Raw genomic sequence first — 27,362 nt, forward strand, 5'->3', positions numbered from 1 at the left:
GTACGACTACCAAAATCAAGAACAGTAGCATAAGTTTTATTATTATAAATGTTTTCAACTGCAAGCCTTAATAAAATGTACTGATATGACCAATTATGTAGTTTTGCCCTTTTATTGTAATCTTGACTTTTAGTTAATCATCTTTTCGGGTCATCCTAATTCCATTCCCACCAAGTGTCATGAAATTCGAGAGGAGCGATTACAATACCCCGCCACACATTTCTGCATTATGATAAGACTATACTGTATGCAGCCATGTACAAGAGTGCACTGTGCATATGTCTGGGTTTCATATCTGCTGTGCTACTGGCTCAGTCCAGTGGGCCTGGATGTAACCAGAACCTATGGTTCCTGTGCGGTCCTTTGGGATGGAGTCATAGAAGTTAGAGAGAGAGGAGGATAAATGAAAGCACAAAGAGAGGGAGAGAGACAAGACAGACATGAGTGGAGAAAAATAATTACTCAGGAAAAAGTGTAGAGAGCTCTCCAGGCCCCACAGCTGGTCCAGAAGTCTCAAGAGGGCCGCGGGCCTGTCTGGTTTGGCCAACTGTGACGGATCACACTATTGACCATAACCTCACAGGGTTGTAAGAAAGGCTTTCACTGGGACTTAAGATAGGGAGCTAAAACTGGGAGCAGACTGAGCTGTGTGTGCACGTGAGTGTACACAGGCCATGAACGCCTGTGATTTTCATATCTTATTACGACAAAACACGTATTTAAGAAAATATTTTTAACTGTGGACAACAAGGATGAGAGGAATGGATCAAATTAGAGTACATGATCACACCCTGACAAAGGCGTTTTGCCTTGTTGTGACCTTGTAGATCTATTTTGCTTAATGTTCACCTATTTTTGCCAAATATTCACGAAATCTCTGTGTGTGAGTGAGTATCTGTCCTACGCATATCTCGAGAACTACCGACTTCAAACTACAACAGGCACTCTGATCATTGTACACTAGTACATTGGTTATTGCATAACCAGAGGGGCATCCGTTCCCATGTGATTAAATGAGCATTCACAGACTTGCAATAATTCTACAAACTTATCTTCCATTCCTACAGTTCACCTGACACAGAAGACAGTAGAGGTCCTCTTTGTATTGGTGGCTATGTTTCTGATGTGGCTATTGCAGGTGGCTGTTGCAAGGTAAAATCGCACACAGGATTCAGATCCATCTCAAATCGGGATGCCCCTGGGATTGTTGGGATGGGCAAACAGGGCCCAAAAATGAGCCTGATTATCCTGTAATCTGCATCCACCCAACATGTTTTGTAGTATTTAGTTAACATACTGTAACATAAAATCTTTCTTGCCTGAATTCCACTGCTACATGGTTGCCATGGCATGTCAGCCAGCTGTCAATCACTACAGTTCAGTAAGAAATGTGTACAAAACTGCTTCAACAGAAAACTGGCCGTGTAGTTTCAGCCTGTCAGATCAAACACACTGCTTGGTGGCTGACTGTGGTTAAACGTTCCAAACAACATGGCTAAAACCCAGTTTCCATTCATTAGCTGTTCACAGCTGAAGACAATGTCGTTAATGATGACACTGATAATGACAAATGCCAGGGGGTCACAAAGAGTTTAGATGGAAGGTTATCAACGCACTGAGCTCATGGTTTACATGTCAGCCGATGGAGTGACATCTCTGATTCTGCTGCAGCTTGGCTGTAAACACCGGGGGGGAATGCTGGACTGCTGAGGGGGAAATGGAATCTGTCGTCAGGGCGCTCATAAAGTCATTGCTGGAAGGACGTGATAACGGTTAGCATGTTGACGTTTCCCTACAGGCGTCGTTGAAAGAATGGTACAGATTCAATTAGGGCTGAGAGTAAGCCAACAGCTCCCAATATGTGCTGAATATCACAATTCCTGGAGTATGCATGGTGAGAATATTGCTACGATTCACTTATTTTCATCAGGATTTTAAAGACAGCACAGCAAACAGACAGAGGAGAGGATCAGTGTCAGGGATTACAAGCCAGATTCAAACCTGTGACATTGTGTCAACACTTGAATGCACAACAACTTTCTATGCCAAGTTTGACCTACAGCATGATTTGTAGAGGATTTATTTTTGTCATCAGCTTGGCAAACTTAATAAGCTATCCCAGAGCGGGCAACATGTTTGTTATTAGAGGGAAGTGTGAGGAAAGGGGAGAGGGGTACTGCAGGTAGGTATGGCTTTTATGTAAAGGTTTAAATTGCAGGCACAGGGGTCACAGGTTTATTGGGTATTATAGGTGGAAGAAGACACTCAGACAGGATTAAACGTACTTTGACAAGTTTTGGAAGTATACATTTCAACATCCAACTAAGTGTTTAAGTAACCTTAAGTCTAGTTTCAGCCATAGGACTTAAAGTGCTTTTTGTTTCCATGTATGGCAACAGTGGCCAACGAATCAGCTTTTATCCAATTTGTTCCTGTGATCTAATAGTCACTGTTGATGGCAGTGACAAATTAATCATCTACATCAGTTTCTAAGACACTGGACAATGGAGCTTACCCTCATCATCTGGTGAGGGTAGCTCCAGACTTTTCTAGTTGCTCAATGTGCTTATCAGTGCCATATTTTTGGTCCCATAGTATGAAAAGATCTCTGATTTTATAGTGCTACTGTGAGCCTGATGGATGGAGAGATGGCTTGTAAAATGTTATGGTTCCATTAAACCTTGTGTAATGGTGAGGAGACGAGGGCAAGGTACAATAGCTGACCAAGTTTAAAAGTTTCACTATGACAAATATAAAACCTCACAATCACAATTTTTTATTAAGTTCAATCAATTGTGCAACCCTGTATGTATGCATGTATGTAGTATGTACTCATGTGTATATTTTATTATTTCCTGTAAGCATATTGTCCAAAATTCTACAGTATATACACCCCGATTTTGAAAATTCAATCAGCATGATTTGAATAATCATTGCTTTAAAACCAGTAATATTTGAATCTATTTCTATTATCATGAAAGATGCATTCAGTACTATCCTGATGTGAACCCATGAATGCAACAGCATGCACACCGTCCACCCACCTCTTTGATGGCGGACATCTTGACGGTCTCGTAGTAGTGCAGAGGAGCATGGGGCTGGTTCATGTCATAGCCAAAACCTGCCACTGCCACCTCGTCACAGTTATGCAATGCCATCGTTATGGCGACCGTCCCCAAGGTTGGAATGTTCTGCAGCAAAGAGAGAGGACATTGAAATGTTTTTACGATTCAAAAGGCATGGCACAATGACCACCAACCTATTCCAGCACTTCTCATCGAAAAAAACTGCACATCGCGACATTAAAAAGTAACGCCTTCAAATTTAAGCATTTTCAAAAGATTCCAGTAGTTGCATAAAGCCTGTAGTGCTGTTAAAAGCAGGTAGATTATTTGCTAACAAGTTTGGTACCAGGCACGTTTTATAACAGAGCCATGCCCCCCCTATTAATTTTTCCTCCTTACTCTCCCTCCTTTTTCTTGTTCATCGTATTTTTCATTCTTTCTCTCTACACCCCCCTTTTCCACCCTCCCTCCTTGTACCTGTGTGCTGGTTGTGGTCCAAGGCGGCCAACTGATGCTGAGCTGTTGGTGATTAACTACCGGCCCTGAGAGGGCGCCAGCCCCCCTAAACCCCCCCCTCACTATGACACAGCAATTGGACAGGGCAGACCTCCATTTCCTCACCACCCTGGGCTGCCCAGGGGTCTTTGCGAACAGAGGCTCTGTGCATGTGTGTGGTGGAGAGGCGGGGTGGAGGTGTAGAGGGAATCTGTGTACTGGTGGGTGCAAGCAAGTGAAGAGGAGGAGGGATGAAACGGGTGAACAGGCAGGGAGGCCCCATTTAAATCATTAGGCTGATTTGGAGCCCTCGGGGCAGCTGGAACTGAACTAGCAAGCTGCTATAACCCCCTACTGGGTTGCGCACACACACACACACACACACACACACACACACACACACACACACACACACACACACACACACACACACACACACACACACACACACACACACACACACACACACACACACACACACACACACACCAACTCGCATGCACCTACACAAGAACGGAGGTAAGACGGGAGTGCATGTCAGATGAAAAATGTGTCAGGTTATATACCGCTACAGCCGGCATTATATGAGACAGCACCCCTGCCCCACACAACACACATACATACACACGCAAGCACACATACATGCACATACACACAGGAGGAACTGCCCACATGTTGAACACATGCTGCAGAGCAGAGTTCAAGTAGGGGTGTTGTGGTGGTGGCCCCAGAGGGCAGAATTAGGGTGATCCACTCATGTCCCCTCCAATTCTCTAACAACATCCCCTTGACACATACACAGAAATACAAAGTGCTCATTCGCACACACACATGCAGGTTTTACTTGTGAGAGATGTTAATTGATTTCCACTGATCACATCCCCACCAACCCTTAAAGGGCCATTTACACCAAGCACTATAACTATAAAGATATACTTTTAAAAATCATTCCAACTCATGTGGATGGCACAGTCCACACCACAACTATAATAACGACAATGGTGGACGATATAGTTATCATTATAGTTATAGTGCTTAACTCTACCCTTAGCACACACATACACACACTGCAGAGTTTTTCCTGGGGGTGCGTACGCACGGCAGTAAGCAGCATGGTTGGTCCACATTGTGACTATGAGCAACATTAAATTCATTTATTTGATAGATAAAAATGTCTATTATGCTTGAATAAATGAAACCCAGCTGAATGCCAGCTAAATGCCTAAATTGTAAATTGAACCTCTTTTAACAAAACTGAAATAATTTGGTTACAATTGATTATTGTAATAATATTCCAGATGGGTTCTACAATGATTGATCATAATGTTTTCAAAAACCCTGTACCATATTACAAGTCAACGCTGCTTTTATTTTGAAGTCCACCAACCAGAAGTCAAACACTTACTTTCATACAGCTTGAAGAAAGCATTGCAATGCTCACATCAATGTCAAACAAACTTCAAAGACACTGATTTAAACGGAAAAGCTTTTCATACGTTAGGTTTGGTAAGCGGCTTGCTGCATTACAACTATTGAATTACAACTGCCAGGGATTTTGTTTTCACTTGGAGATTAGCGGAGATTAAGGACTGGTCACAGACAGACAGACGGGAGCGAAAACATTATCCCCCTCCTCCAGCCGTTCCGGCCTCCTGGTGGCGATGAAAACATAAAGTGGGGTAGCAAAACCGATAACTTTGTTTCCCCAAATTGATCACTGTGTCGTAGATATGGAGCCAAAATGTTTAAGATACCGATAACCTGTCTCCAAACCACGGAAGAAAGAGGCGTTGAATGGGCTAAACTTGAAACAAGCTATTAAACATGCAATGATAATTTAATTGCCATTTAATTCTCAATTCCTATGACTTTGGCGCTGGCGATTTTCCTTTGGGGCTGGCAATAACCTCTTTGGAGGAAAAACCCGGCACTGTACTGTATCACTGTTCAGTTTCAGCCACAGGGCTTGGAGTGCATTTTGATTCCATGTATGGCAACAGTGGCCAATGCATCAGCTTTTATCCAATTTATTCCTCTGATCTAACAGTCACTGGCGATTGATGTAACAAATGAATAATTGAGGTCAGTTTCCAAGACAGCAGAAGATGGAGCTTTCTCTCGTCATCTGGTGTCATTTTAATATATTTTAACAATCCACGAAAACAAGCGCACAACTACCAGTGATAAAATGTTTCCAGGTACACCCACCCCCCTCCCCCAGGATTTAGGGTTCTTGGAGGTTCGACTCTACCTCTCTAATGGGAGATAAAATTGTCCCCGTTTCTAGAATGCGTATAACTGATCACACTCCACGTTCCGTCATCCTGACTCAGTGCAAGCCAGCTAATAAGCTCTTGACAAGGTTTTCCATTTTCTCCGGTGAAATCCCATCCTTTTCATCTCTGCTGAGGTGGCGGAAACTGCATGAAATGTTTCATTTCCTGAGATGGCATGAGTTAGGTGTCATGTCACTAGGGTTACTGGAAAATGGCCGGTCGGAGGTTGGCCATGCACACACTTTGGATATGGATGGTTATGATCAGCATATACTTGGCTACGTATACAGTATGTATAGATGCTTCTGTGTGTGTGTGTGTGTGTGTGTGTGTGTGTGTGTGTGTGTGTGTGTGTGTGTGTGTGTGTGTGAGAGAGAATTCTGGACTCACTCCTTTGCCCATGAGGCCGTTGTTGAGAGGCAGACCTATGAATTGGAAGGCAGCCTCCTGGATAAAGTAGGGGTTCAGGATCCTCATCTCGGTGGGCTCCCTGGGAACGTAGTGGGCCACAGACTTCCAGAACCCCTCTGTACCCCGCTATCACAGAGAAAGAGAAAAGAAAGAGAGAAGCATACAGTAAGTAACAACCCAGCTTTTAAATAATGCCTAGCTTCTTTATTTTTCCATCACTGCATTGCCAGAACAAGGTACGCAAAACAAAACTGACAACCATGTGATGACAGTTAGGCCCTCAGCCTTTCACTGGCTGAACATCAAAGAGACACTCACTACCTTCCGGAACTTTGACATTGAACACAGAGGCCTGTGACGCCAGGCCGCTACCACCGCTGATTAGTGAAATGGCTCTTGGTCGTTTAATGGCTCAAGGGGGGAAGGGGGGGGGTGACTCTGAGGACATGGGTAATTGCCACCACAGTAGCGGCAGAAGAAGCCAAGAAGTCAGCCAGGGGGAGAATTTGCCCTTAAGCAGCTGACAAGGTGCCAGTTTCCTGGGCCCCTGTTTTCAAAACTTCACAGTTAGTGGGAAGATTGCAAAACTGACCCAAGACCAGGCCATCTATGTATGCCCGTCAAGGTTACCCTATGCACCCCGAGGGGAGACCGGGAAGTGCCAGAGGAAGTAGTATAAATCACACAATGACCTCTGAGAGGGGTTCTGGGAGACCTCAGGTCCACACAGACACACACACACACACACACACACACACACACACACACACACACACACACACAGCAATCATCATCATCAGTCGCCAGGGTGAACACAGACAGGCAAGCAATGCACACACCAACACACACCTGAATGGAATTATGGAAATTAAGCAATGCACTTATTCAACTGCAACTTAGTTTAACTCAAGAACATGAACCCATACTTTGAATAGTTGCATGTCGAGTATGGCTGGGCAATTATTTACGAATCGACATGAACAAATTCGAATAGATTTTAACTAATTTTAACTCTACTAAATCAAATAGTCTTCATTGTGTAATGGTGCGTGCCTGCGTGGCGTACAAAAATAGACCTTTTTTTTAAAATCGTTCATTTACCGTAATCGCGGTTAATGAAGTTATATAACCCAGCCCATCCTTACAGCTACAGAATGGTAAGACCTAAAATTGTGCGCCTACATGCAATATGAACGAACCGCTGGTAGCGAATTCCAATACTGCTTCAGCAAACAAGTCCGACTTGCAGCATTGTGTCGGAGCCCAGTCAAATAGGACTAATCACTTAAACTGAAACAAGATGCACAACATGCCTGTAGTGCATGAGTGATGCTGTAAACAAACAGCGTCTGCCACAAGCGGCTTTAAAGGCACGCCTGACAGAGAGTGACTTCATAAAAGGCACACAGGCAAAGGGGTCAGCAGATGCAGAATGGGAATCACCTGTTCAAATAGTCAGGCACCCACCCCTGCCGCCTTTGATACAGCAATGCCTGAGTGTGTGCACATGTGTGTATTTCTGCGTGTGCGTGTCTGTGTGTCTTGGCAGAGGCTGTTGTAGCCGAGTGTGTTGGCTTTACGACTGTGGCGGTGGTGTTTTGAACCAAGGAAATGCTCTGTGGCCCTGGCAAGCCAGGACAGGAACTACAGCTCATCTCTCCTGTCAACACAGCTTGTGTTTGCCAGCAGCCTATTTGCCAATGCTACATTGCTGTGTGTGTGTGTGTGTGTGTGTGTGTGTGTGTGTGTGTGTGTGTGTGTGTGTGTGTGTGTGTGTGTGTGTGTGTGTGTGTCTCTCTCTCTCTATAAGGGAGTATGCCATGTGTGTCAAGTAAATAGAGTAATGCATGTTTTTTTTCCCCCCTTGGAAGGGACGGTAATGATACACACGCCCTCACTTTAAATTGAATGACTTGACATGTACACAGAGACAATATCGGTATGTCTTAAGGAGTGGTGGGGATCACTTTGAAGAGGTACAAACAAATGGAAGACAAAGCACAGGTGGCTCTGAGAAATGTAGGAAAACAATTAGCAGGTGAAGATTTGGCTGGTTTGAATGTTCAGAGCAGCTTGGATTGGCACCGTACAGTAAGTGATGGGTAATGCTCATCAGCAACAACCGCCAAGATGCCCTTGAGCAAGGCATTTAATACAGTATGATGGTGCTGTAAAGTTCTCATGGTGTTGCTGATAAAAATCCTCATCCTTTCAAAATATTTGAGGGTTCTGCAATACTCATCAGCAATCCAAGTATGTAGTAGGCCAATTAATCCATGGCTCATTTAGAGAATTGTGGACCTCAATGATTATGTATGGTAAAGTTTCTAGAATGTTTTCTTATAGAATTCACTCACTAGGCCTCATTCTCATTCCCAAAATGTATTAAATTCTTCAGACTTTTGTTCTTGAGTAAATGAAAGGATGAACCAAGATCCTTAGATTCTGTGCCGCAGGCGTGTACCAGATGATGAATGACAATTGTTCCTAATCTAGATGCACGTGCTCCCCTGTCAACACCAAAAAAGGCATGCAGGATGTGGGTAAAAAGCCATTGTGATTAGAAATGTTATTGTCATATGTGGCTGAAAAAAATATGTAATATTCAAAAGCAGTGGAGTGACAAACAGAAACGGAAGCATGGCAAGAAATTACTAATGCTGTCAACGCTGTGACAGCAGAAAGGCCCACGAGAGATGAAGTAAAACATAAACGGTTAACTTAAAATGTGATATGGCTGTTGACCTTTTTCAATTTAACTGTTATACCATATGTTGATATCAATAAAGCAAGATCTAAAGAGAAAGTCTTTGTACCTTTTCCAGTGTACTACTTTAGTTATAAGCAGCGGTGCTACCACCCCCCCCCCCCCCGTTACTGTTCCTTGGTATGACAAACAACTCTCGTTTTGACGAGTGCACATGTGCTTTTCCTATGATGGCAAGTGGTTTGCACATACTGTAGACAAAAGATTTACCACATTTAAAATGATTGCACATTTTTTGATCCAGAGCTCCAAAATCCCCCAAATCTGACCAACAAAGCCTGCAATATGCGCTGGAAAAATATGTGCATGACATAACATGTGCATGACTTTCTTTTTATGATTTAATTGTTTTTCAATGACATAACTATTTAAACATAAAAGCAAAGGTTTACCACTCCCAAAAATGAGAAACCGCATGTAATTGTAATAGTGAAGTTAGCAAAATGATCACCAGACATGAGTGTTCATGTGCCGCAGTATAAGTAAGACTAGAAGAAGTACGTAAATTAAAAAACAATTATGCATGCACTGTTATGGAGGTCACCGACAATACTCTATCAAAATATAAACGGATGAAACTGTACGTGTGCATGTGATCCTAATTAAAAACCTTTACCATTATTGTCATCATTACCTGGGTGAGTACTACAAACCCAACCAGTTAACCTCTAAGATTTGAATTTACAGTGAACAAGATTTCAGTACAGTGAATAAACATGCAATGTTAAAGTTGAAACACAGTTAAGCACAATCACTGTGGCATATTTAAAATGCATCTTCTCTCAATATAATCATTCAGAGCAGAGGGTTACTGCTCCCACATTGTAGGTTAATTTCACACCCTGGCCCTCCTGTGTGGTGAGGTGGAGGTTTGCCCAACCAGCCTATCACAACAATGGCACAAAACCAAGAGACAGCCTGTCGCTACTGCTGTCGTGGCTTAGGCTAAACTGAGTCGTAAAAGGAAGCCAGTATTTATTACTCACATAAGCAACAGGCAATAAAATACACACATCAACTAGAAATAGTATTTTTTTTGTGCCCGAGGAAACCTAAAAACACAGCCAGGGAGAAAATGGACAACACACCAATCAGCTACATTTCCAGAACATCGTGATAACACCTATTGGTGAGGAAATGTAAGACATAGGCTGTGCTACTGGGTAAATGAGTGTGAGGAAACAAATCACAATGCTTTTTATACTTTAAAACATTTGTTTTAATGTTTACACATTTACCTGCATGTATTTTACAATATGAATACAACTAAACAAAGCTCAGTTAGTATGCAGATATTTATCATAAATAGCACACACACACACACACACACACACACACACACACACACACACACACACACACACACACACACACACACACACACACACACACACACACACACACACACACACACACACACACACACACACACACACACACACACATCATTAGTCAGACAGGAAAATCCACAAATCCAGAATTCACTCCCAGAGTGAGTTTTGATTGACACACCTGTTCTTTTCATTGACCATGTCATTATCTCAATAGCCTCTGATGAGTACAAATTGACTCTGTAGATGTGTTCACGCCGGATACGACACAATTATTTTGAATTGCATTAATTACAATGCAATTCAATGTAAAGACGTGACAATGGTGACTAACAGTGAAAACAGTAATATTATTACAGTAATTTGTTACTCCATGGTTGCCTATCACAGGTCCTATTTTTCAGTATCAGTGGTTGGAAGTTGGGGAGCATGTCCACAGTGTACCAAATCTCATTTATGTTGCCTAACTGGGAGCTGGGGATTCTGCCAGCGAACATTTACATTTTTGTATTATTGTGATATTCCTATCAACATGAATTATATGGTGTGCAATGGTCTTGGTTTTGCTGACATCACATGCTGGCATTTGGCAGTTTGATCAGATGAAGGGAGGAATCATCTTGCTCAATTAGGAAACCTTAATCTGCCATCAGCCCATCTGATTTCTCAGTAGCGGTATCATTTCACACTGTCCGAATTTCTCCCCGTCTGATATACAACCTGTAAAGAGGGGTCAACAGCAATCAATGATTTGAGTGTTCTGGTAGATTTGTACATTGAAAAGCTTTGGCGATATAGCGCCAACAAGCTTGGTTTCATCACTGTGCAGACCAAATGCAAATGTGGTAGGAAATTCCGAATGGCATGTGGGTGGCATTTGCTCTGTGATTATATCTCTGTGGGGCCATGCAGGAAGTTGCCCGAGTGTGGTGAACTTATAATCAATTCAAGAGCTTACACTTTGAACACTAATGTTAAACTTGAATGCAAGCTCCTTCGGATCAAAATGTCAGCATACTAGATTCTGTAAGTGATTATGAGACACGTTCTCAAAATTACTTAGTATTTCAAAGTAATAAATTAGAATTCTGAATTCTGTTGTTCTCAAGAGAACAACTTACGTAGAAGGAGCTGCTGATGCAGGAGCATGAGAAGAATTTGCTAGTCATCTCTTTTGTAAATTAGGGGTACCATTTACAGCTGAGCTGATTCACAAGTAGGAAGGCTGAATACTGTGCATGTGTTACTAAACAGCTCATAGGTAAACCCTGTCTTATACATGAAGAAATGTGCAATGGTACTGAACAGAATTGTTTCTGGAGTGGATTAAATCAAAAGGATAAACCCTGAAGGCTAATTTGAATTTCCATTGTGGTCCCTTGGTGCCTATCTGCATCAATGAACCAAGGGACCACAATGGAAATAAGCCTTCGGGCTTTATTGTGTTTATATCCTTTTGATTTATGTGTGTATCTATATTATTGCATTTATACCCATTTCAATAAACATTTCAAATCTATTAATCTATGTTTCAGGGGCCTGGGCCGCAGCGTGGCGGTCCAGGCACCCTAGGCTGCAATGCCAGCCTGACAGCGTGTCGCGAGTTCGACTCCCGATCCCGACGACCTTTGCTGCGTGTCACCCCCCCATCTCTCTCCCCATTTCCTGTCATCTATCAATAAAAAGGCAAAAAGCCCCAAAAATATCTTAAAAAAAAAAAAAAAAAATCTATGTTTCAGGGTCTGCCTCTGGACACTCATATAGTAGTTATTTTTAACTGTTCAATTTATTTGAGAAGTTCAGCCTTCTGACTGTCTTACCGCCTGGGTTGTCCTACCTATCTGTGCATGGTAACCTGGTAATTGAAATAACGTAAATATTTGAATGCAACATCTTAGTTGTGTTTTCATTGCTGTTGAGTGTTGTTTGTAATTATATATTTTTATTATCTCTCAGCTCCCAATCTTGGCCAGCAAAGAAACATAGCCATTGCCTTATACACAAGCTACCCATCTTCCTCATGTGGTGAGACCAACCTTCCCTTGCCCACTCCCACTGATGTTTGCATAGCAGACCAAAACACCAGCTTCAGTTTGGAAGATGCCCGTCAAACCTAAGAAAGCACAAAAGGGCAAACTTTGTGTCTAAAGTGGCATCACTTGTGGGAGGATAGAATCACAGCCTCACAATTCAAAATAGTGAACAAATGGGGGGAAAAAATTACAGAGGTTTTTGTGCAGGGTATATATTATCCTAAGGCATTCAAATCTACAGCAACTAATTATGGATCGCACAATGACTCTTTGACCAAGCAAAATTATCTTGCACAATTTCCTGAAAGGCACCTGCATAACTGTGGCCTTTTGTTGCAGCCAAAGCTGCCTATGGCGATGGCAGCGGTGGCAGTGGGTTGCTTGAGGTTAAGTGTCCCTGTGCTGCAAGGGACATAAACGTGGCCAAAGCAGCAAAAACATTAAAAACGTTTACACTGTAGAAGAGGGAGAGATCTTCACCATCTCAAAAACTCACCAATGCTATTACCAGATTCAAGGCCGAATAACCTGTTACTGAGTGGCCTTGAATTCTGTGACTTTATCATCTTCAATAGAAGAGACATGTTCAATGAGCCATTGCACAGGGACATATAATTTCTCAATCTTATGATTGTGCAGCTCCACAAATTCCATGTGAAACATTTCACTGGCAAGAAATGAGATGCTATGTTGTTACACTGTATTTTTCTGTTGCCGAGTTTGGGCTGAGTGGCTCTTGTGTGGTGGAAATATACTGGAGTCTATTTTGATAATTGTAATAATTTTAAAGACGCAGTGCCACGATTCTACTTATACTTTTCTGTTTTTCAATTGTCTAAGGACTAAACATTATTCCTCTAGACCACCTGATGTGGTTAAAATGTAAAATGTTCAAGTACGTCTTGCCTGTGTATATTTGGTTTCTCATTTTAAGCTGCGAGCTTTTCTGGCATTAGGAACACACTGGCCTTCTGACAAATCAGGACCATGCACATACTGTCACACTGACTTAATCTCCACTCAATGTAGAAAGGCATCTTTTACTCTCCCATAATGCAATAGTTCATAAACAAGAAAACATAAATGCAACACACTATTCATTCACCATGCCGGTGCAGTACATACTGAATACTTAGCTGACATGAAACCTTAAAGGTAGGGTAAGTGATTTGCTTTAGTTAAAATAAGTGTTAAATAGCTCTATATTCTGATAGTACTCATTGCTATAGAGTGTTTGTTCAGTATTAGGAGTCTCCTTGTCTCTCCACCTCTTTATTAAACAGAAAATGCATTTTCGTTTCAGTTTCAGTTCCAATTTTATCCATAGCTGCCATAGCTGAATGGTTAGTGAGCCCGCCTAGGGAGCCAGAGGCCATGGTTGCCCCAGGTTCGATTCCAGGCCAGGTCAGCATATGTGTCGATGAAATGAAATTTGTCCCTGAGCAAGACTCTTAACCCCTAATTGCTCACAGGTTCTCATTGGAAACAAGACCGCAAGGACTTTCATGAACGACCTGTTAAAAGGAATTATCCTTATACCAGGACAGAGACACTAAGAACACTAAGAAATGACACTAAGAAATGAGCAGACAAAATTGGAACTGGAACACTATACAAATTAAGCTTAAAAATGGGTACTTTCTCCTGATTGGCTGAGGTTTTGACACCTACCAAAAAATGTATTTTCTGTTTATTAAAGAGCTGGAGAGACAGGGAGACATCTGTTACTGAAAAAACACTCTATAGAAATGATTACTATCAGAATATAGTATTTTAACCTTTTAACAAAATACTTTTGGTTTTAACCAAAAAATATCACTTACCCTACCTTTAAGCTTTACATCACCTTCAACATTAAAACATAACCTTTTTTTGGAGATGGTTTATATGTGCACATCAACCTGATGATGTTGTAATTCTGTTGGCTTTTCACCAACAAAGTGCAAAAAAAACAAAAACATCATTGATTAACTTTAATGTTAAATGAAGTGTTTGCTATTCCCACTTCTGAACTAACATCCGCTGACGTCGTTAGATAACATTATACTAGCACTATGAAGTTAGAACCTATGACAATGTGTTAGCTTAAACATATAACATTAAATAGCTTACCTTAAAAAAGTTTTAATTATGTATGCTGTGTGTGGGGCCAGCACCAAGGCCTGATCTAGCCTGGTAAACCCTCCCTCCAGAAATCTCATTTCCATTTGATTTCTGGAGTGAGTCTGGCCTGATCCGCCTCTCTGCAATATTGGCTCTGTACGCCAAAGGGACGAGCCTATCAGCGTCGTCGCTCATCGTTCTGTGATTGACAGCGACAGTTGGCCAATCAGGTGGCGAGTTCGAGTGAGGCCGAATGAAGCCGAGTGCAGCCTGAGTGCCTCCGACAAAAGTCGAACGGCAGCCATTGTTGTTGTCCGAGTGCCTTCACTGTTTACTTTCGTTTTTAAAACGGTCTCTAACTTCTTTTTTGAGGCACGGAATTTACTATTAACACATTGGGTGCCAAAACCGTATACGGTTTTTGCAATACTTACACGGAGTGCCAAAACCGTATATATACGGGGAAAAAAAATTCAAAATTTTCTTTTTTCAATTTTTTTTTTTTTTTACCTTCTAAGCACCAGGAGATATCATTTTCCGAAGATTTTGACTCCAATCCACTTTCTGGTTAACTTATGACTTCAAAAGCCTGTATCTCGGCTCCTAAAAAATGGTTAAAAATCCTGGCACTCAGTGTACTCTGTTTTAAAAAAAACCTGGCACCCAATGTGTTAAGATATCGTTTGGATAGAATTTAGTTGTTTAACTTCATATATGTGGTCAATTAATCATGACAGATCCTATTTAAAAATATAAATTTAGAGAACCGGCAGGGGCGGGGAGTGACACGCATGTATCCCAATAAGGCAACCTATTTTGGGCATGGCCGTCTCAAAAGTCCCGTTGCGTCACATAGACTGGAGGTGGTAAAAATGAACTGCTGATTGGCTGAAGGGGAAAAACGATCATTGGTTGAAGGGGTTGTCAGTCAACGGTATTACTCCCGCCCAACTCCAGCCCACAGCCAATATTGCAGAAAGGCGGATCAGGCCAGACTCACTCCAGAAATCAAATGGAAATGACATTTCTGTTGGGAGGGTTTACCAGGCTAGGCCTGATCCACAGCCTGCACTTGTCGAGTGCAGATTTCGGCTTGCGGAAAGGGATAAATCTGGAATCGCTGTTGCAGGTCCCCCAGAATCACCGTTTCATCATAGTGTTTTTATAGTATTATTAATGTTGCTATGTATTTTGTATATGTATGCCAGTTTACGTTAACTCTTAATGTGTCGGCTATTTGTCGGACAAGATGGCGGTTAGCAACGGATGTGAAATATTAGGGACCTTAGTGAAGGGTGTATTCAAATTTACATTAAAAAAACTTAATTGGTGAGACTGTACTGTAAGGTCTCTATGGAAGCCCATTTCCACCAATGTGATGGGGAAAAAAGATCCACTGTCTAAACCATTACAATGATAAACGTGATCGAAATAATGACTTTTTAAATAATGACATACTTTCTCAAAATGACTTTTTAAATACTGAGTTAATAAGGTTTCTCATTATTTAGAAACACTGAGTCATTATTACAAGAAAGTTTTGTCAACATTTACAGATTTTATTCCCCATCACATTGGTGGAAATGGGCTTCCACATCTCTAGTAGTATAGCAGATGGAAAAGAATGTATTATATGAAATGACACAAAACATGCAAAGGGTAGCATTCCTAGGCTACTGATTTAGACATACCGTTAAAAGGGGAATGCTTAGACTATACTATTTATTTAATTTAAATACTTAGAGTACAGGAGCTTTCTACCCACAATGTCAAGCATATTTAACAGACTCTCGCATGTCGATGGTACAAAAATGTGTGCAAGGAGCAAGTGCACATGGCTCTGTAAAGTTCGGCACTACTGTCATTTTGCCTTTGAAGTAAGGCTATTCTAAATAGAATCCAAGTTAGAATTGTGCCTTTCTGCAAGTTTCCAAACATGTACATTTTGAGCGTACGAAAGATCAAATCAATTTCAGAAACAGAATGATGGATGCCACTTTGTTCATGAAATTATTTGTAAGTATACTTTACGATCAAATCTATGTTTCCGTGAATGAGGCCCAATGTTCCTGCAACATGCCCCTAGGGGACAGTATGTGGTTTCCGCAGTGGGTTGACCACAAACACACACAATGTGTCTCTGTGTCAGGAGAAGCACTGCTGTGCCTTTGACAGACCATGTGAATACAGACAGAACAGGAAGGTGAAGAGTGTGGTCATGTACCACTCACACTCTCTCTCACTCTCACATAAACACATGCGCGTGCACGCAAAGAGCGAATGGGAGTAAGTAGTCGGGCTGGTTTGAGGCGTCGCTGGGCTGTGGTCAGAGAGGAAATGACTGTTTCCCTTCTCTTGCGACAGTTTTATGGTTAAATTGGTCTGGATTATTAGATTTAAGTGAGTGCACAAGGCTGTGCGTTCCAATAAAGCACCTGTTAAAACAACCTTTAATTGGGAAGGATAATTGTTTGCATAGCTAGGAGACCAAATGGTATTGAGGTACGGCTTCGTCCTGCAGAAAGAGATCCCAAAAGCTGGGGTCTTTCCAACTCAATTGTAATTCCACCTGTGTTGACCTTGGCTATGAAAGACAACAACCTTTCAGCACTTAAGAGACACAGAGCAATGAGACAAAACATATACTCTAGTTTATATGCTCAATATTACAAAAGAATGAATAAATAAGCAGCCTGTGATTCTGATCTTAAAATAAGGCAGCCACACTAGACCAAAACTGCTGTTCAGAGCCTAGAACCTCAACATACTCGTAGTAATGAGCCTAAACAGGCAGTAAGTTAAGGAGAAGCTACAATATGAAAATGTGTGTGTGTGTGTGTGTGTGTGTGTGTGTGTGTGTGTGTGTGTGTGTGTGTGTGTGTGTGTGTGTGTGTGTGTGTGTGTGTGTGTGTGTGTGTATACAAAATATACTGTAACACATATACAGTATATATATATATTGTATATGTTACAGTATATTTTGTTGGTAGCACTGACAATATTTTTTGACACTTTCTTCAGCAGTCTGCTCTGCTTGGCATGTGGCCAGGTTTTTGGCAATGTTAATTCGGCATTTCATTCTCACATCAAGAGCCCAGCAAGTCAAGGATAAAGGTGGTGGTGATTGAGGGGCCACCAAGCTGGAGGGGTCCAAAAGCTTCTGGAGTAATATGGCTCTATTATTGTCCTGTGGTTTTACATGCCCAGTGCCACATCTTTTCAAGCATGAGAGTTCACTGTGCCTGTGAGACCACATTTGACATGGAGGTAAATGTATCTTGATGGATGACTGGACCTGGTGCACCGTGAGAGTCAAGGTAACAATGGCCACGGTCCCTTGCCTCACAGTGGGATGTGTAACTGAGACTATACCACAGCATGGAGGTGGTGGTTAGGTCCTTTCAAAAGCATATAAAACTCCCACACTCTGCGGGTCACTAAATTCAATGAACCAATAAAAAAAGCCTCCACACCATCTTGGTATCAAATCACTCCAGACAACTCTCACAGGACTAGAGGGGTAATTAGCCTGTAAGATGTCGAGGTAAAATAAGTTAAAGCCAGAGCAGGGGGCTTTCGTGATGGAGGGAAGGACACACTTGTGTAATTTCCACTGGAGCTCCTTCAAATCCAACTGGCCGCCGGTCAAATTCTACAAAACAGGTGCAGGACATACCGAGAAGTAGCTGAAGTAAACATGGGTTCTCACACAGAGCAAAAGACGCTGGGTGTGTGTCGGTCTGTATGCACGCATCCAAAATGTCAGAGGATGTGTGTACAGATTGTCAACACCGCTGAGTCCTAAAGAGCCCTCTTCCGAGCAATAACACAGACCCTACTTAGATCCAATTCATTTAGAAAATAACACGGGGATAAAAAAGTCAAGTGCGTCGTCTTAAATACTCCCAATGATCCTTGAATAGCAGAGACCTCGCTGTTTATGTATATCTCAGATTAGACTAATATCATGAAAATACTAACAGTCTCCCCAAGTCAGAAGTTGGGGCAAAGTACAACAGAACTTCTGGACATGTTGAGTGTATTTGAAAAGCAGTAGGGAAACAAAGGTAAACCATTGAGGATGAACCATCACAAGGGCTTAAAAAGGAGGATTAAAACAAGATCATTTTCAAAGGTGAAGAAGTATGGACACATTGTGCAGCAAAAAAAGTGTATGGGATCATTTTCTTCCATGGAAAAAGTGATGGAAACTGAAGAAATACGGGGGTTAAAGACAATCTATGGCTGGGGACAAAAGAGGCACCCATGCACCAGAAATATGTCTGATTAGCTCACTTACAGGGCTGTACATTCCTAACCAATGTGTAATCGCTACGATGACCAGCCAAGGCCTCCACCCAACTTATCTCTATTCAAAACACCTAAGATAAGAAGGGATGCGCTGGACTCCTAAAAACACCATACTCATAGACCACTGTCTAGGAATCAGATTGAGCATAAACATGACATGCATTCCATCTATGCTATATAGTACAGTATGATGCCCACAGCAGAATAGAAGCCACCTCAGTTGCACTTTGCTGCACAAATGGAAAAGCCTAAATGAGGAACAGCTTGATGTTAGAGTCTGGAGTTATACAGCATGGCTTTAATGTTTTTAGATGTGGTTTGGATTCAAGCAGGCATAAAGCATGTGTCAATGGACCCGAAGAAAGCACGCAAAATAAAATTAGGAGAAATTTAGATAGCTTGGCTTTCACAGCCAAAAGAGATGGACAGAGATAGAGAAAATCTGAGAGAAGACTGGAGGGATGAAAGTAAGGGAGAGAGAGAAGAACAACAACATGTTCCCCATCTGTAGGCCTTGTACTGGTGGTTATAAAGACCCTCAGTGCAAACAAACACAAACACGCGTTGGCCTTCCTCAGCCACAACACTGTGCCGGGAGAAAACATATGGCCAATTCAAAACAACCTTTTGCCTAATCTTGGGTTTCCCCCAGATTCTAAACAAATGTTTTGCGCTGTAGGTGGATGCGATGGTGTCATGGACTTCAGAGAAAAGGCTTCCCTTTCCGATATGCAACTAATCGTACACCTTGGTGCTATCTAGTTTCTTCAGACCTGGAAATGCTATCTAAGGATGTGGTTTTGTTTGATGTTTATAGAGTGGACATGACAGGGTAACCAAATAAAGGTCGACTGGATTCCGGAAGGTAGACTTTAGACAATTTAGAAACGAAAACGGCAGCACTGAGCTGCTAACAATCCGCAATTAAGGTTTTCTGGAGGTCATTAGCACTGTATATGTTGGACTTTAAAGAGTTTACAGGGTGCAGCGTCTCACCACAAAAGTGCTCCATAGAGCAGGAAAGGTTTCACTAAGAATGTTTGAAAAGAGGGGGAGACAAACAGATTCTTGGTTACTGTGATTCTCTTCATTCTGTGCACCTCATCAAAGAAGAAACTACCAAACTTTGATGCTTCATTTTCTTTTTGTTTTCCGAGAGGAATCTGAAGCATTCGCCAATTAAACTTTGCTTTTCTTGACACACCACCATGACCTATGACCCTGGTGGGGTCACAGCGGTTTTCTTTCTCCCTCACCTCTTTGAGGTTATCCAGTCTATGAAACCTGTGTCTTCACACTCCCATGACGGCAAACAGTGAAGACAATAGGAGCACTTGGAACTTTCTGACCCTGAGGAGGACTTGTACACAAGACATGGCTACCGACCTTTCAGAGAAGACGTCCGGGAAGATCACAAAGCTGAGGGCCTTCACATCAACATGGACTGGGGTGACATTACCTTATAACTAGAGAAGATCTTTGGTCTGAGGAATACCTTCAAAAAGTACCAAACAGTGTGTAAATGGGGTTGGGTTCAGAACACACATATATATATATATATATATATATATAATATACATAGCATGCTATTGGCAGTGGTTTGCATAGTACTGCTATGGACACCTAGTAAGACAACAAGTAAGACCAGTGTATAGGTTTGATTGTTAATCACAGTTGGCTCTCTCCTGTGACTCATTGATGAAAAACGACACTGATGGTAATCAGTGACATCCGGACTCTCTGTTAGTCACTCGGTTCATGTTCCAAATCTGTGTTTACAAGTATGTAAATGTTTATGAACGCACGTATGCATGCTACTTTGGGTTTCACCACAGATGTTTAGCTGACAACGAGCCATATAGATGCTATTTCTGTCCTCAGCAATCAGGTTACAATGGAGCATTGGGCTACAACTTCAGCTATAGATAGTAAAGCAAATACATTTACACAACTTTAACTAGGTTCTAATTTGATGTTTATTAGAAATGCCTCCTAACATCATTGAAAAATCTTTGTCCCAGACTAACTCTCCAACCTCTACCGACTTGGCTACATAACGTTATGACCCACACACCCAATCTGCTGATATTTCTAGATTGACAGCAATGAATTTGTTGCAGTGGGAACTGGGAAGCCATCTGGCCTATATTTAACATTGATGAATTAGTCTCAATATTGATTTCTTAACAATATTTGAATGCCATTTTATTTCACAGAGCAGCTATTTCCGGATCAGCATCTCAGAGTTGAGTAGCCTCGCTCTTCGTCTACCGAGTCTGTCTAGGCTGTGGAGAGCAGTGAGAGCTCCAGTAAACAAACAGCAGAGATAGAACACCATCGCTCCACCTTCAGACTCTGTTTACCACTAGCTGTATACCCTTCACTGGCGCTGTTTGAAAATATCCACATATATACAAACAACTGTGTGTGAGTGCGCCTCGGGCATGTGCAGTGCATGAGGATGAACATTTAAAATCGAGCAGATATGGGAAGGCAAAAAACTAAACCCAATCACTAACATCATGTCTGGGTACATGTGTAAACATCATCTAACTGGGCAATGAATCAAAACAGTTGAACTGCATGTGCGGTCACACTTTAAAGTCAGGGTGACAAAAACATGGCCTGGGGGTCATGAGGGATTATAGAAGCTGTAAGTGTGATTTCTCTGTACACTGTACAATCCACACTTAACTTTAGTACAGAGAATGTATAAATGGAACCAAATGGACCCTTGCGGTCCATTCGGTTCCATTTTCAAAGTGGTAGATGTCATGACAGAGCCACAAATGTGACTGTGAGCGATGTTTGGGAGCTCAAGAACTGAGATCAAGTTATAAAATCCAGCTGTAATGGATCTCCGGCATGGGAGGATTATGAGTTGTGCATGTGAGAGGGAGATGGAGTGAGTCAAAGGGCATGTGTGCATGTTTGCTAGTGTGTACAAAATACTAACAGTTCTGGGGGAAACTGCCTTGCTCATTTGTATTCTGCTCACCCGTCCAAGACTGGACTGTACTCCAGCACTCAGTTTGTTTTTCTTCTACCAACATATCAGTCTAAAGGGCCAGGATAATCCAGGACACTGACTGCAAACAAAATGAGTCACGGCCGGACGCATTAATCCCAGAGTAGGCTCGCCACCCACATTTTCAAGAAGCGGCAGGTAAAAAAATAATAACACACCTTCCCTTTTATACCAGCTGCTGATGGGGAGCAGAGAGAGATGGGCATCCTGAAAAGGCCCAGCATTCCTTCCACCTGTAAGCGTGCAGGCTATACAATAGCTAACTTCCCACTGGAACAGTAGACATCAAAGCTCCTGTGGGGGCGACTGTTTTAAAGTTACATTAAGTCTCCTACTGGGATGCACTGGGATGGGGGGGGGGGTCATGCGGCTGTGTGGGGTGAGGATTAGCTGCCGGGAGTCTAACCGTAAACATGTCATTCTGTAAAGCCGATTGTCTCCATACAGTGGCTCATTCCTTTATTGGTGTACATACCTGCTGACTGGTATTATCCCAGTGAAAAGGGCTTCAAAAACATGACAGCACAATGATGATGACTGGTGGTTGCTGTAAACGCATACACACAGATGCACAGACGAAAACACATAAGTGCTTATGTCTCGAGCGTTGGCGTTTAGTGCAATTGTTTCCACTGCATTCGTCTAGGGCACTTATGTTGCTGCAGTGGGCTTATGCTAAGTCAGGTATCAATGAAACTTGGATAACCGTCATTTAACGTGACTTTGTCTCTCTTTGGAGATGTTTAATGAAAAGGCTTAAACATTCAGTTTCCATAGTAAACATAATGTTACCAGGGTAACATATATGTTTGGAAAAAGTATGGTTGCCTTCTCTACAACACCCACTTTTACTTCCCCCCAAAACTAGATTTTCCTAAATTCTACTTGATGCTCTTTTTATTATTTACCAGCAAAAGAATAAACACATCCAACGGTAAACAAGCTGGTGTTTGTGTGCATGTGTGAGCGCAGCCGCACACAGGTCTGTGTTCTCTTAAAGTGAACAGGGCCCCTGGCATCATTTTTCATCAGCAGGAATTCACAGCAATGATGGGCCTCATTTGTCATGTGACAAACATTTAAAAAGGCACTTTAAACCTGATACACTTACTACTTAATACATACACACTAGGGTCATATTCAAGTACCAAGAGAGACAGTGCTCCACACTACTCAGTACAGCTGCTAGGATCGGGACACATCAGGTCTTTGACTTCATGTAAAACAATAATCATATCCAGGGAAAAAGAAAGAAGAAAAACACTACTGGAAGCAACAGAACAAAAATTCTGTGTATATTTGTAACTGGGTGACCCAAAAGTTTCACTTTCAACATGTCAACCACCTCCAAGGTGCATCGATTTTTATCTTATTTTATTCTTAACATGAGAACTCTCAACATTAATAACATTGTTTTAAAAAGCATGACTCACGGTTTAGAATCAGCATTTTTGCCCTAGAAAATGAATATGGATGCTGCACCCTGCATTATAGTCAAAACTGATGCACCAATCTAGGGACGAGTAAACATTCCAAATTCACAATTACAGTGTAAAAGTGTCAGTCTCTTATTCTCATGTCTTCACAGAGCACAGGACTTTCTTTTTTTTCCCTTTCTGACTGAAACTCGTGACAGACATTCTTCCTTCCTCAGCAGATCAAAGCGGGTTGTGTTGGTCGCCAGGGGCCAGATCAATTATACCAGTCATTTCCACTGTCCTTTCCCTCTCTCTGACACAAACAGAAGAAAAAACCTGTCCCCTATCAAAAGGCTGAGAGGAGCCATCAGAGCCAACTGAGCCATTTGCCTCCATTTCACATTACCTCTTTACCGTCCAACACTCCCCCATCTCACTTTACACTCTCCATCCTCTTTTCTCCCTTCTGCCTTAGTCTGACTTGAACCCAACCCCTGCCCCCCTTTATTTTACTTCAACAATCTCCTGACCTTACCCTCTATTCTATTTTATTCTGCTTTTCTCTTTATTTTCTCTCTCTCCCTCCCCGCCTCTCCTGAGTGTAGTATTATGACAAATGTAACCCTGTAAAAATTCCTGCTGGCTGCTGGTCCCTGAAAGGTTCACAGCTGTGCAGCTTCCCCAGCCCTGGGTTGCCAGATTGGACAGAAGAATCCTCTATCCAGCAATGAGACACACAGACGTGCACACACACGTTTGTACTATACTTGTGAGGACATCAACATTTTACGCTAATGTTATAAATGCCATTTATATCTTCCTTTTTTTCATTTTTAACCCCTAAAGCCTGAGTTATACTTGCTCATGTTGATCTCCAATTTTCAGTGAGCAACACCGGCACGCAAACAAATAAATCAGGCATAACTCCAAACCTCTTTTCCCTAATTTTAAGCCTAACAAAACAAGCCTTGTGAGGAACAGGAAAATTGTCCTCAAAAAGTCATATTCTCATATTCTGCTTGTGGGGACATTTGACACGAGTAATACAAGCGTACACTCACACACACACACACACACACACACACACACACGAAAGAACAGGACCACTTCTGCTGCGTTGGACATGTTTAATAACACCGTAACTAAGACTACCGCTGTTTTATTCACTCTAAATAGTGGCTTGGCTTAGTGTCTGCCCCCATTGTCCTTGAACTGAATGGACTCTATACAGTGAGTGATAGAGATACAGGAGACTGTTTAACAAGAGAGAAAGGAAAGTGCCTCTGTGAGCTCTTTTTCTCCAAGTGACAGTGGGTTGAGAGGACAAGAGGAACCATTAAAATGTCTGCTGTCAGTAGTCCCTTAAAAGAGATAAGGGGAAGCCAATTCAGGCTGTCGGACAGTCCTCGCCGATTAAGAGGGCAATTGTCACTGTCACTCAAGCGTGGCGCTCATTGGGTATAATGCGGAGTGTCAGAGTTCTTAGAAGGAAAAAAAAACATGCACTTCAATCCCAACTGAATGAAAACAAGTCTGAAAATGAATGAATCACCTTTGAAAGGGTAATTAACCACATGAACCCCAACATCGCCATTCACACACAAACACAGTGGCAGTATATATACGTATATAGAGTATACGGTATAATCTCCATGAGTAAAAGGTGAATTTGAGTTCAGTCAGTGCCATGAGTGACACTACATGGAGAGAGAACAACACCTGTAAAAGTCTTTTTACAAGCCTTGATGGTTATTTTAAACACTCCTTGTGAGACTGTCCCACAGCAGGCATTCAAACTATTCAAAACATCTGCACTATACAGTGGGCATTCAAATGCATATTGGCCTCTTAGACCCTCAATTAAAAAAGGGGCCTCACACTCACACAAAAGGTATGGGTATAATTCGATGCATGGTAGCTAAAAACAAAAACACATTCCTCTAAAGATTCAAACAAATGACAACGCCTACAGTTCCGGTTTGCTGGCAAGGAGGAAGGTAATGCAAGCATGAGCTCCGCGGGTATTCCTCAAAAGATAGCTTTACTTTGAGATTATATGACCAAAACCACGTTTTCTAACATTAATACACACCGTTACTGCTAATGGTGCATGGCACAATAAGACCTTAGAAGCAAGAAAATTGCTTTTTCGTCGTCGACTGAATAAACAACCACGCTTCAATCTGCAAAGATGGCATCCGAAGCGGAGCACGGAGAAACCCTCTAGCTTGACACTATAATGAGGGCCATTCGAGAGAGGATATTGCAAAGCAAATCAACACTAAAATAGCTGGAATTTAGACTTCGCTGACTAAAATCCAATCTGCTCTTTCTCAGAGATGGAGGGTTGTTTATCTGCGAACGAGGATAATAGAAGAGAAGCTACCACAGTGATTGAAAAAGTTGACAAGAATCGCAAGCATTAAAAGCAAAGTCTGTTCTACTACTAAAGGCCTGACATTTTCCATTTATGACATAATGGTTAATAATCTACTACTCTACAATATTATGTAAAGCAAAAATAGGAATCTGATTTGGGGTGCATCTATGATGACATTGATTGGCATAAGATGCTTGAATGTTTGCAGACTTTCTTAATCTCCACTAAACAGACAAATGCAGTTTAACATTTTTAACAGAACTATCTATTATACCAATATACCAAAATAGAAATACTGCACATAGATTATATAAAATATTCAATAATGATTCCCCCAACTGCCAGAGATGCAAAGTCTCTGATGGAGATTATCTTCATATGCTGTGAAGCTGTCCATACTATATATTGACTTCCTATTGTATCCCTGAAAATATATTATACAATGTAAAGAGGAAAACAGCAACATATGAGAAAATATGGTGTTAATTTATATCTTTATTACAGTCACTTTGTCCTTGTAACTAAATGGGATATTGTATCATGTTTTGATTCATGCGAATGTTAAGATGGAACTTGTACTGTACCTGGGATGTGTGTGTGGGTTGTTGTTTTTTTGTTGTCTTTTGTCCTCTGTTCTGTTTTTTAGTTGTTGTAAAAAAACAAGAAAACTTATGACATGTTTGTCTAAATAAAAATATCTAAAAATAAAAAAAATCAACGCCTACCATAAGTAGTTCCCAAGGTAAGCACCATGTCTGTATATTCATACATGGCAAGCAAAGACCAAGCAGAAGACTGTGAACCACTGTATCCAAAGTTCTCAAGCTGTCAGGACCAGTGGGAATTATGTAACTGGAGCAATGTGATCAAATAGGCTTTTGCCTGATTCGTATTTAGGGATGTGAACATCATGTCGACATTCAAAACTTGAAGAGGATTTTGACAAAATATTTGAAGAAACAGTGCAATGCAAAGAATGCACCATAAAGTTTGTATAGGATACGTCACGTCCGCTTTCGGCGAGCTACACCATCTTATGAATGTTGTGTCATCTGTGATGACAGAGAGAGTTGGGTAGGAAAGAATACTCATAACATTTAAACGTCTCCATGCAGATTCATAGTTCAGACAGATCAAACTCCTTAACTATAACATTGGGTGGTTTATAGCAACATATATGCAGCCCAATGCAGTCGTCAGTGTCCGCTCTCGCGGACAACACAGAAAACAAATTATTAAGTAGAAAAGTGTGCTCCTTGGAGCACAGGTGTCCACCAGGCCGGGTTGCCTACCCAGGGCCTGCAAACTTTGGAAGGCAGTCCTAGCCAATTGGAATGGGATCTGAAAAATCTGACTAATACATCTTGATAACATGACCCTAGAGATAATGTGTACCGAAAAAATTGGGGAGGAGATTCGGCCCGTTATAGCGCCTCAAAGAGGCCAATTTGAAAAATGTAGGGTGGCATTTCTTCCTTGGCCTAGTGGGAATGTTTTTTTTTGTGCAAAAAAAGAATTGCTGCAGAGCTCCAAGTATCAGACCGCTGGCAAAGTCGTCAGATGGGGTAAGGAAGGGGGTCGTTTCGTTAAACTGTAGTTTGGGCCATTCATCAATCCAATACACATGTTTACCTTATTGAACTGCGACCAACGAACCTTTTTTCTGCTGCGCTACTGCCGGCTACTGCCTAATTGTTTAGATCCCATATGCCGGCTACTGCCTAGTTGTTTAGATTCCATATTC

General features: G+C 41.7%; 1 protein-coding gene across 8 annotated transcripts in view; it reads right to left on the reverse strand.

Moving 5' to 3' along the window:
* st3gal3b (ST3 beta-galactoside alpha-2,3-sialyltransferase 3b) overlaps nt 1-27,362 on the reverse strand; it is a 62,611-nt gene that overhangs the window by 4,391 nt on the left and 30,858 nt on the right. For 5 of the 8 annotated variants that reach the window (XM_084058164.1, XM_084058162.1, XM_084058161.1 and 2 more), the window contains 3 exons: nt 26,203-26,253; nt 6,227-6,373; nt 3,045-3,191 (listed from right to left, as the gene is read on the reverse strand). In XM_084058164.1, the coding sequence (XP_083914290.1) occupies nt 3,045-3,191; nt 6,227-6,373; nt 26,203-26,253 (345 nt within the window). Of the gene's footprint in view, nt 1-3,044; nt 3,192-6,226; nt 6,374-23,390; nt 23,956-26,202; nt 26,254-27,362 lie in introns of those variants that run through there. The other 3 variants (XM_084058165.1, XM_084058160.1, XM_084058166.1) reach the window with 2 other exon arrangements.

Source organism: Gymnoscopelus microlampas, assembly GCF_963454915.1.
Source record: "Gymnoscopelus microlampas genome assembly, chromosome: 5".
NCBI lineage: Eukaryota > Metazoa > Chordata > Actinopteri > Myctophiformes > Myctophidae > Gymnoscopelus > Gymnoscopelus microlampas.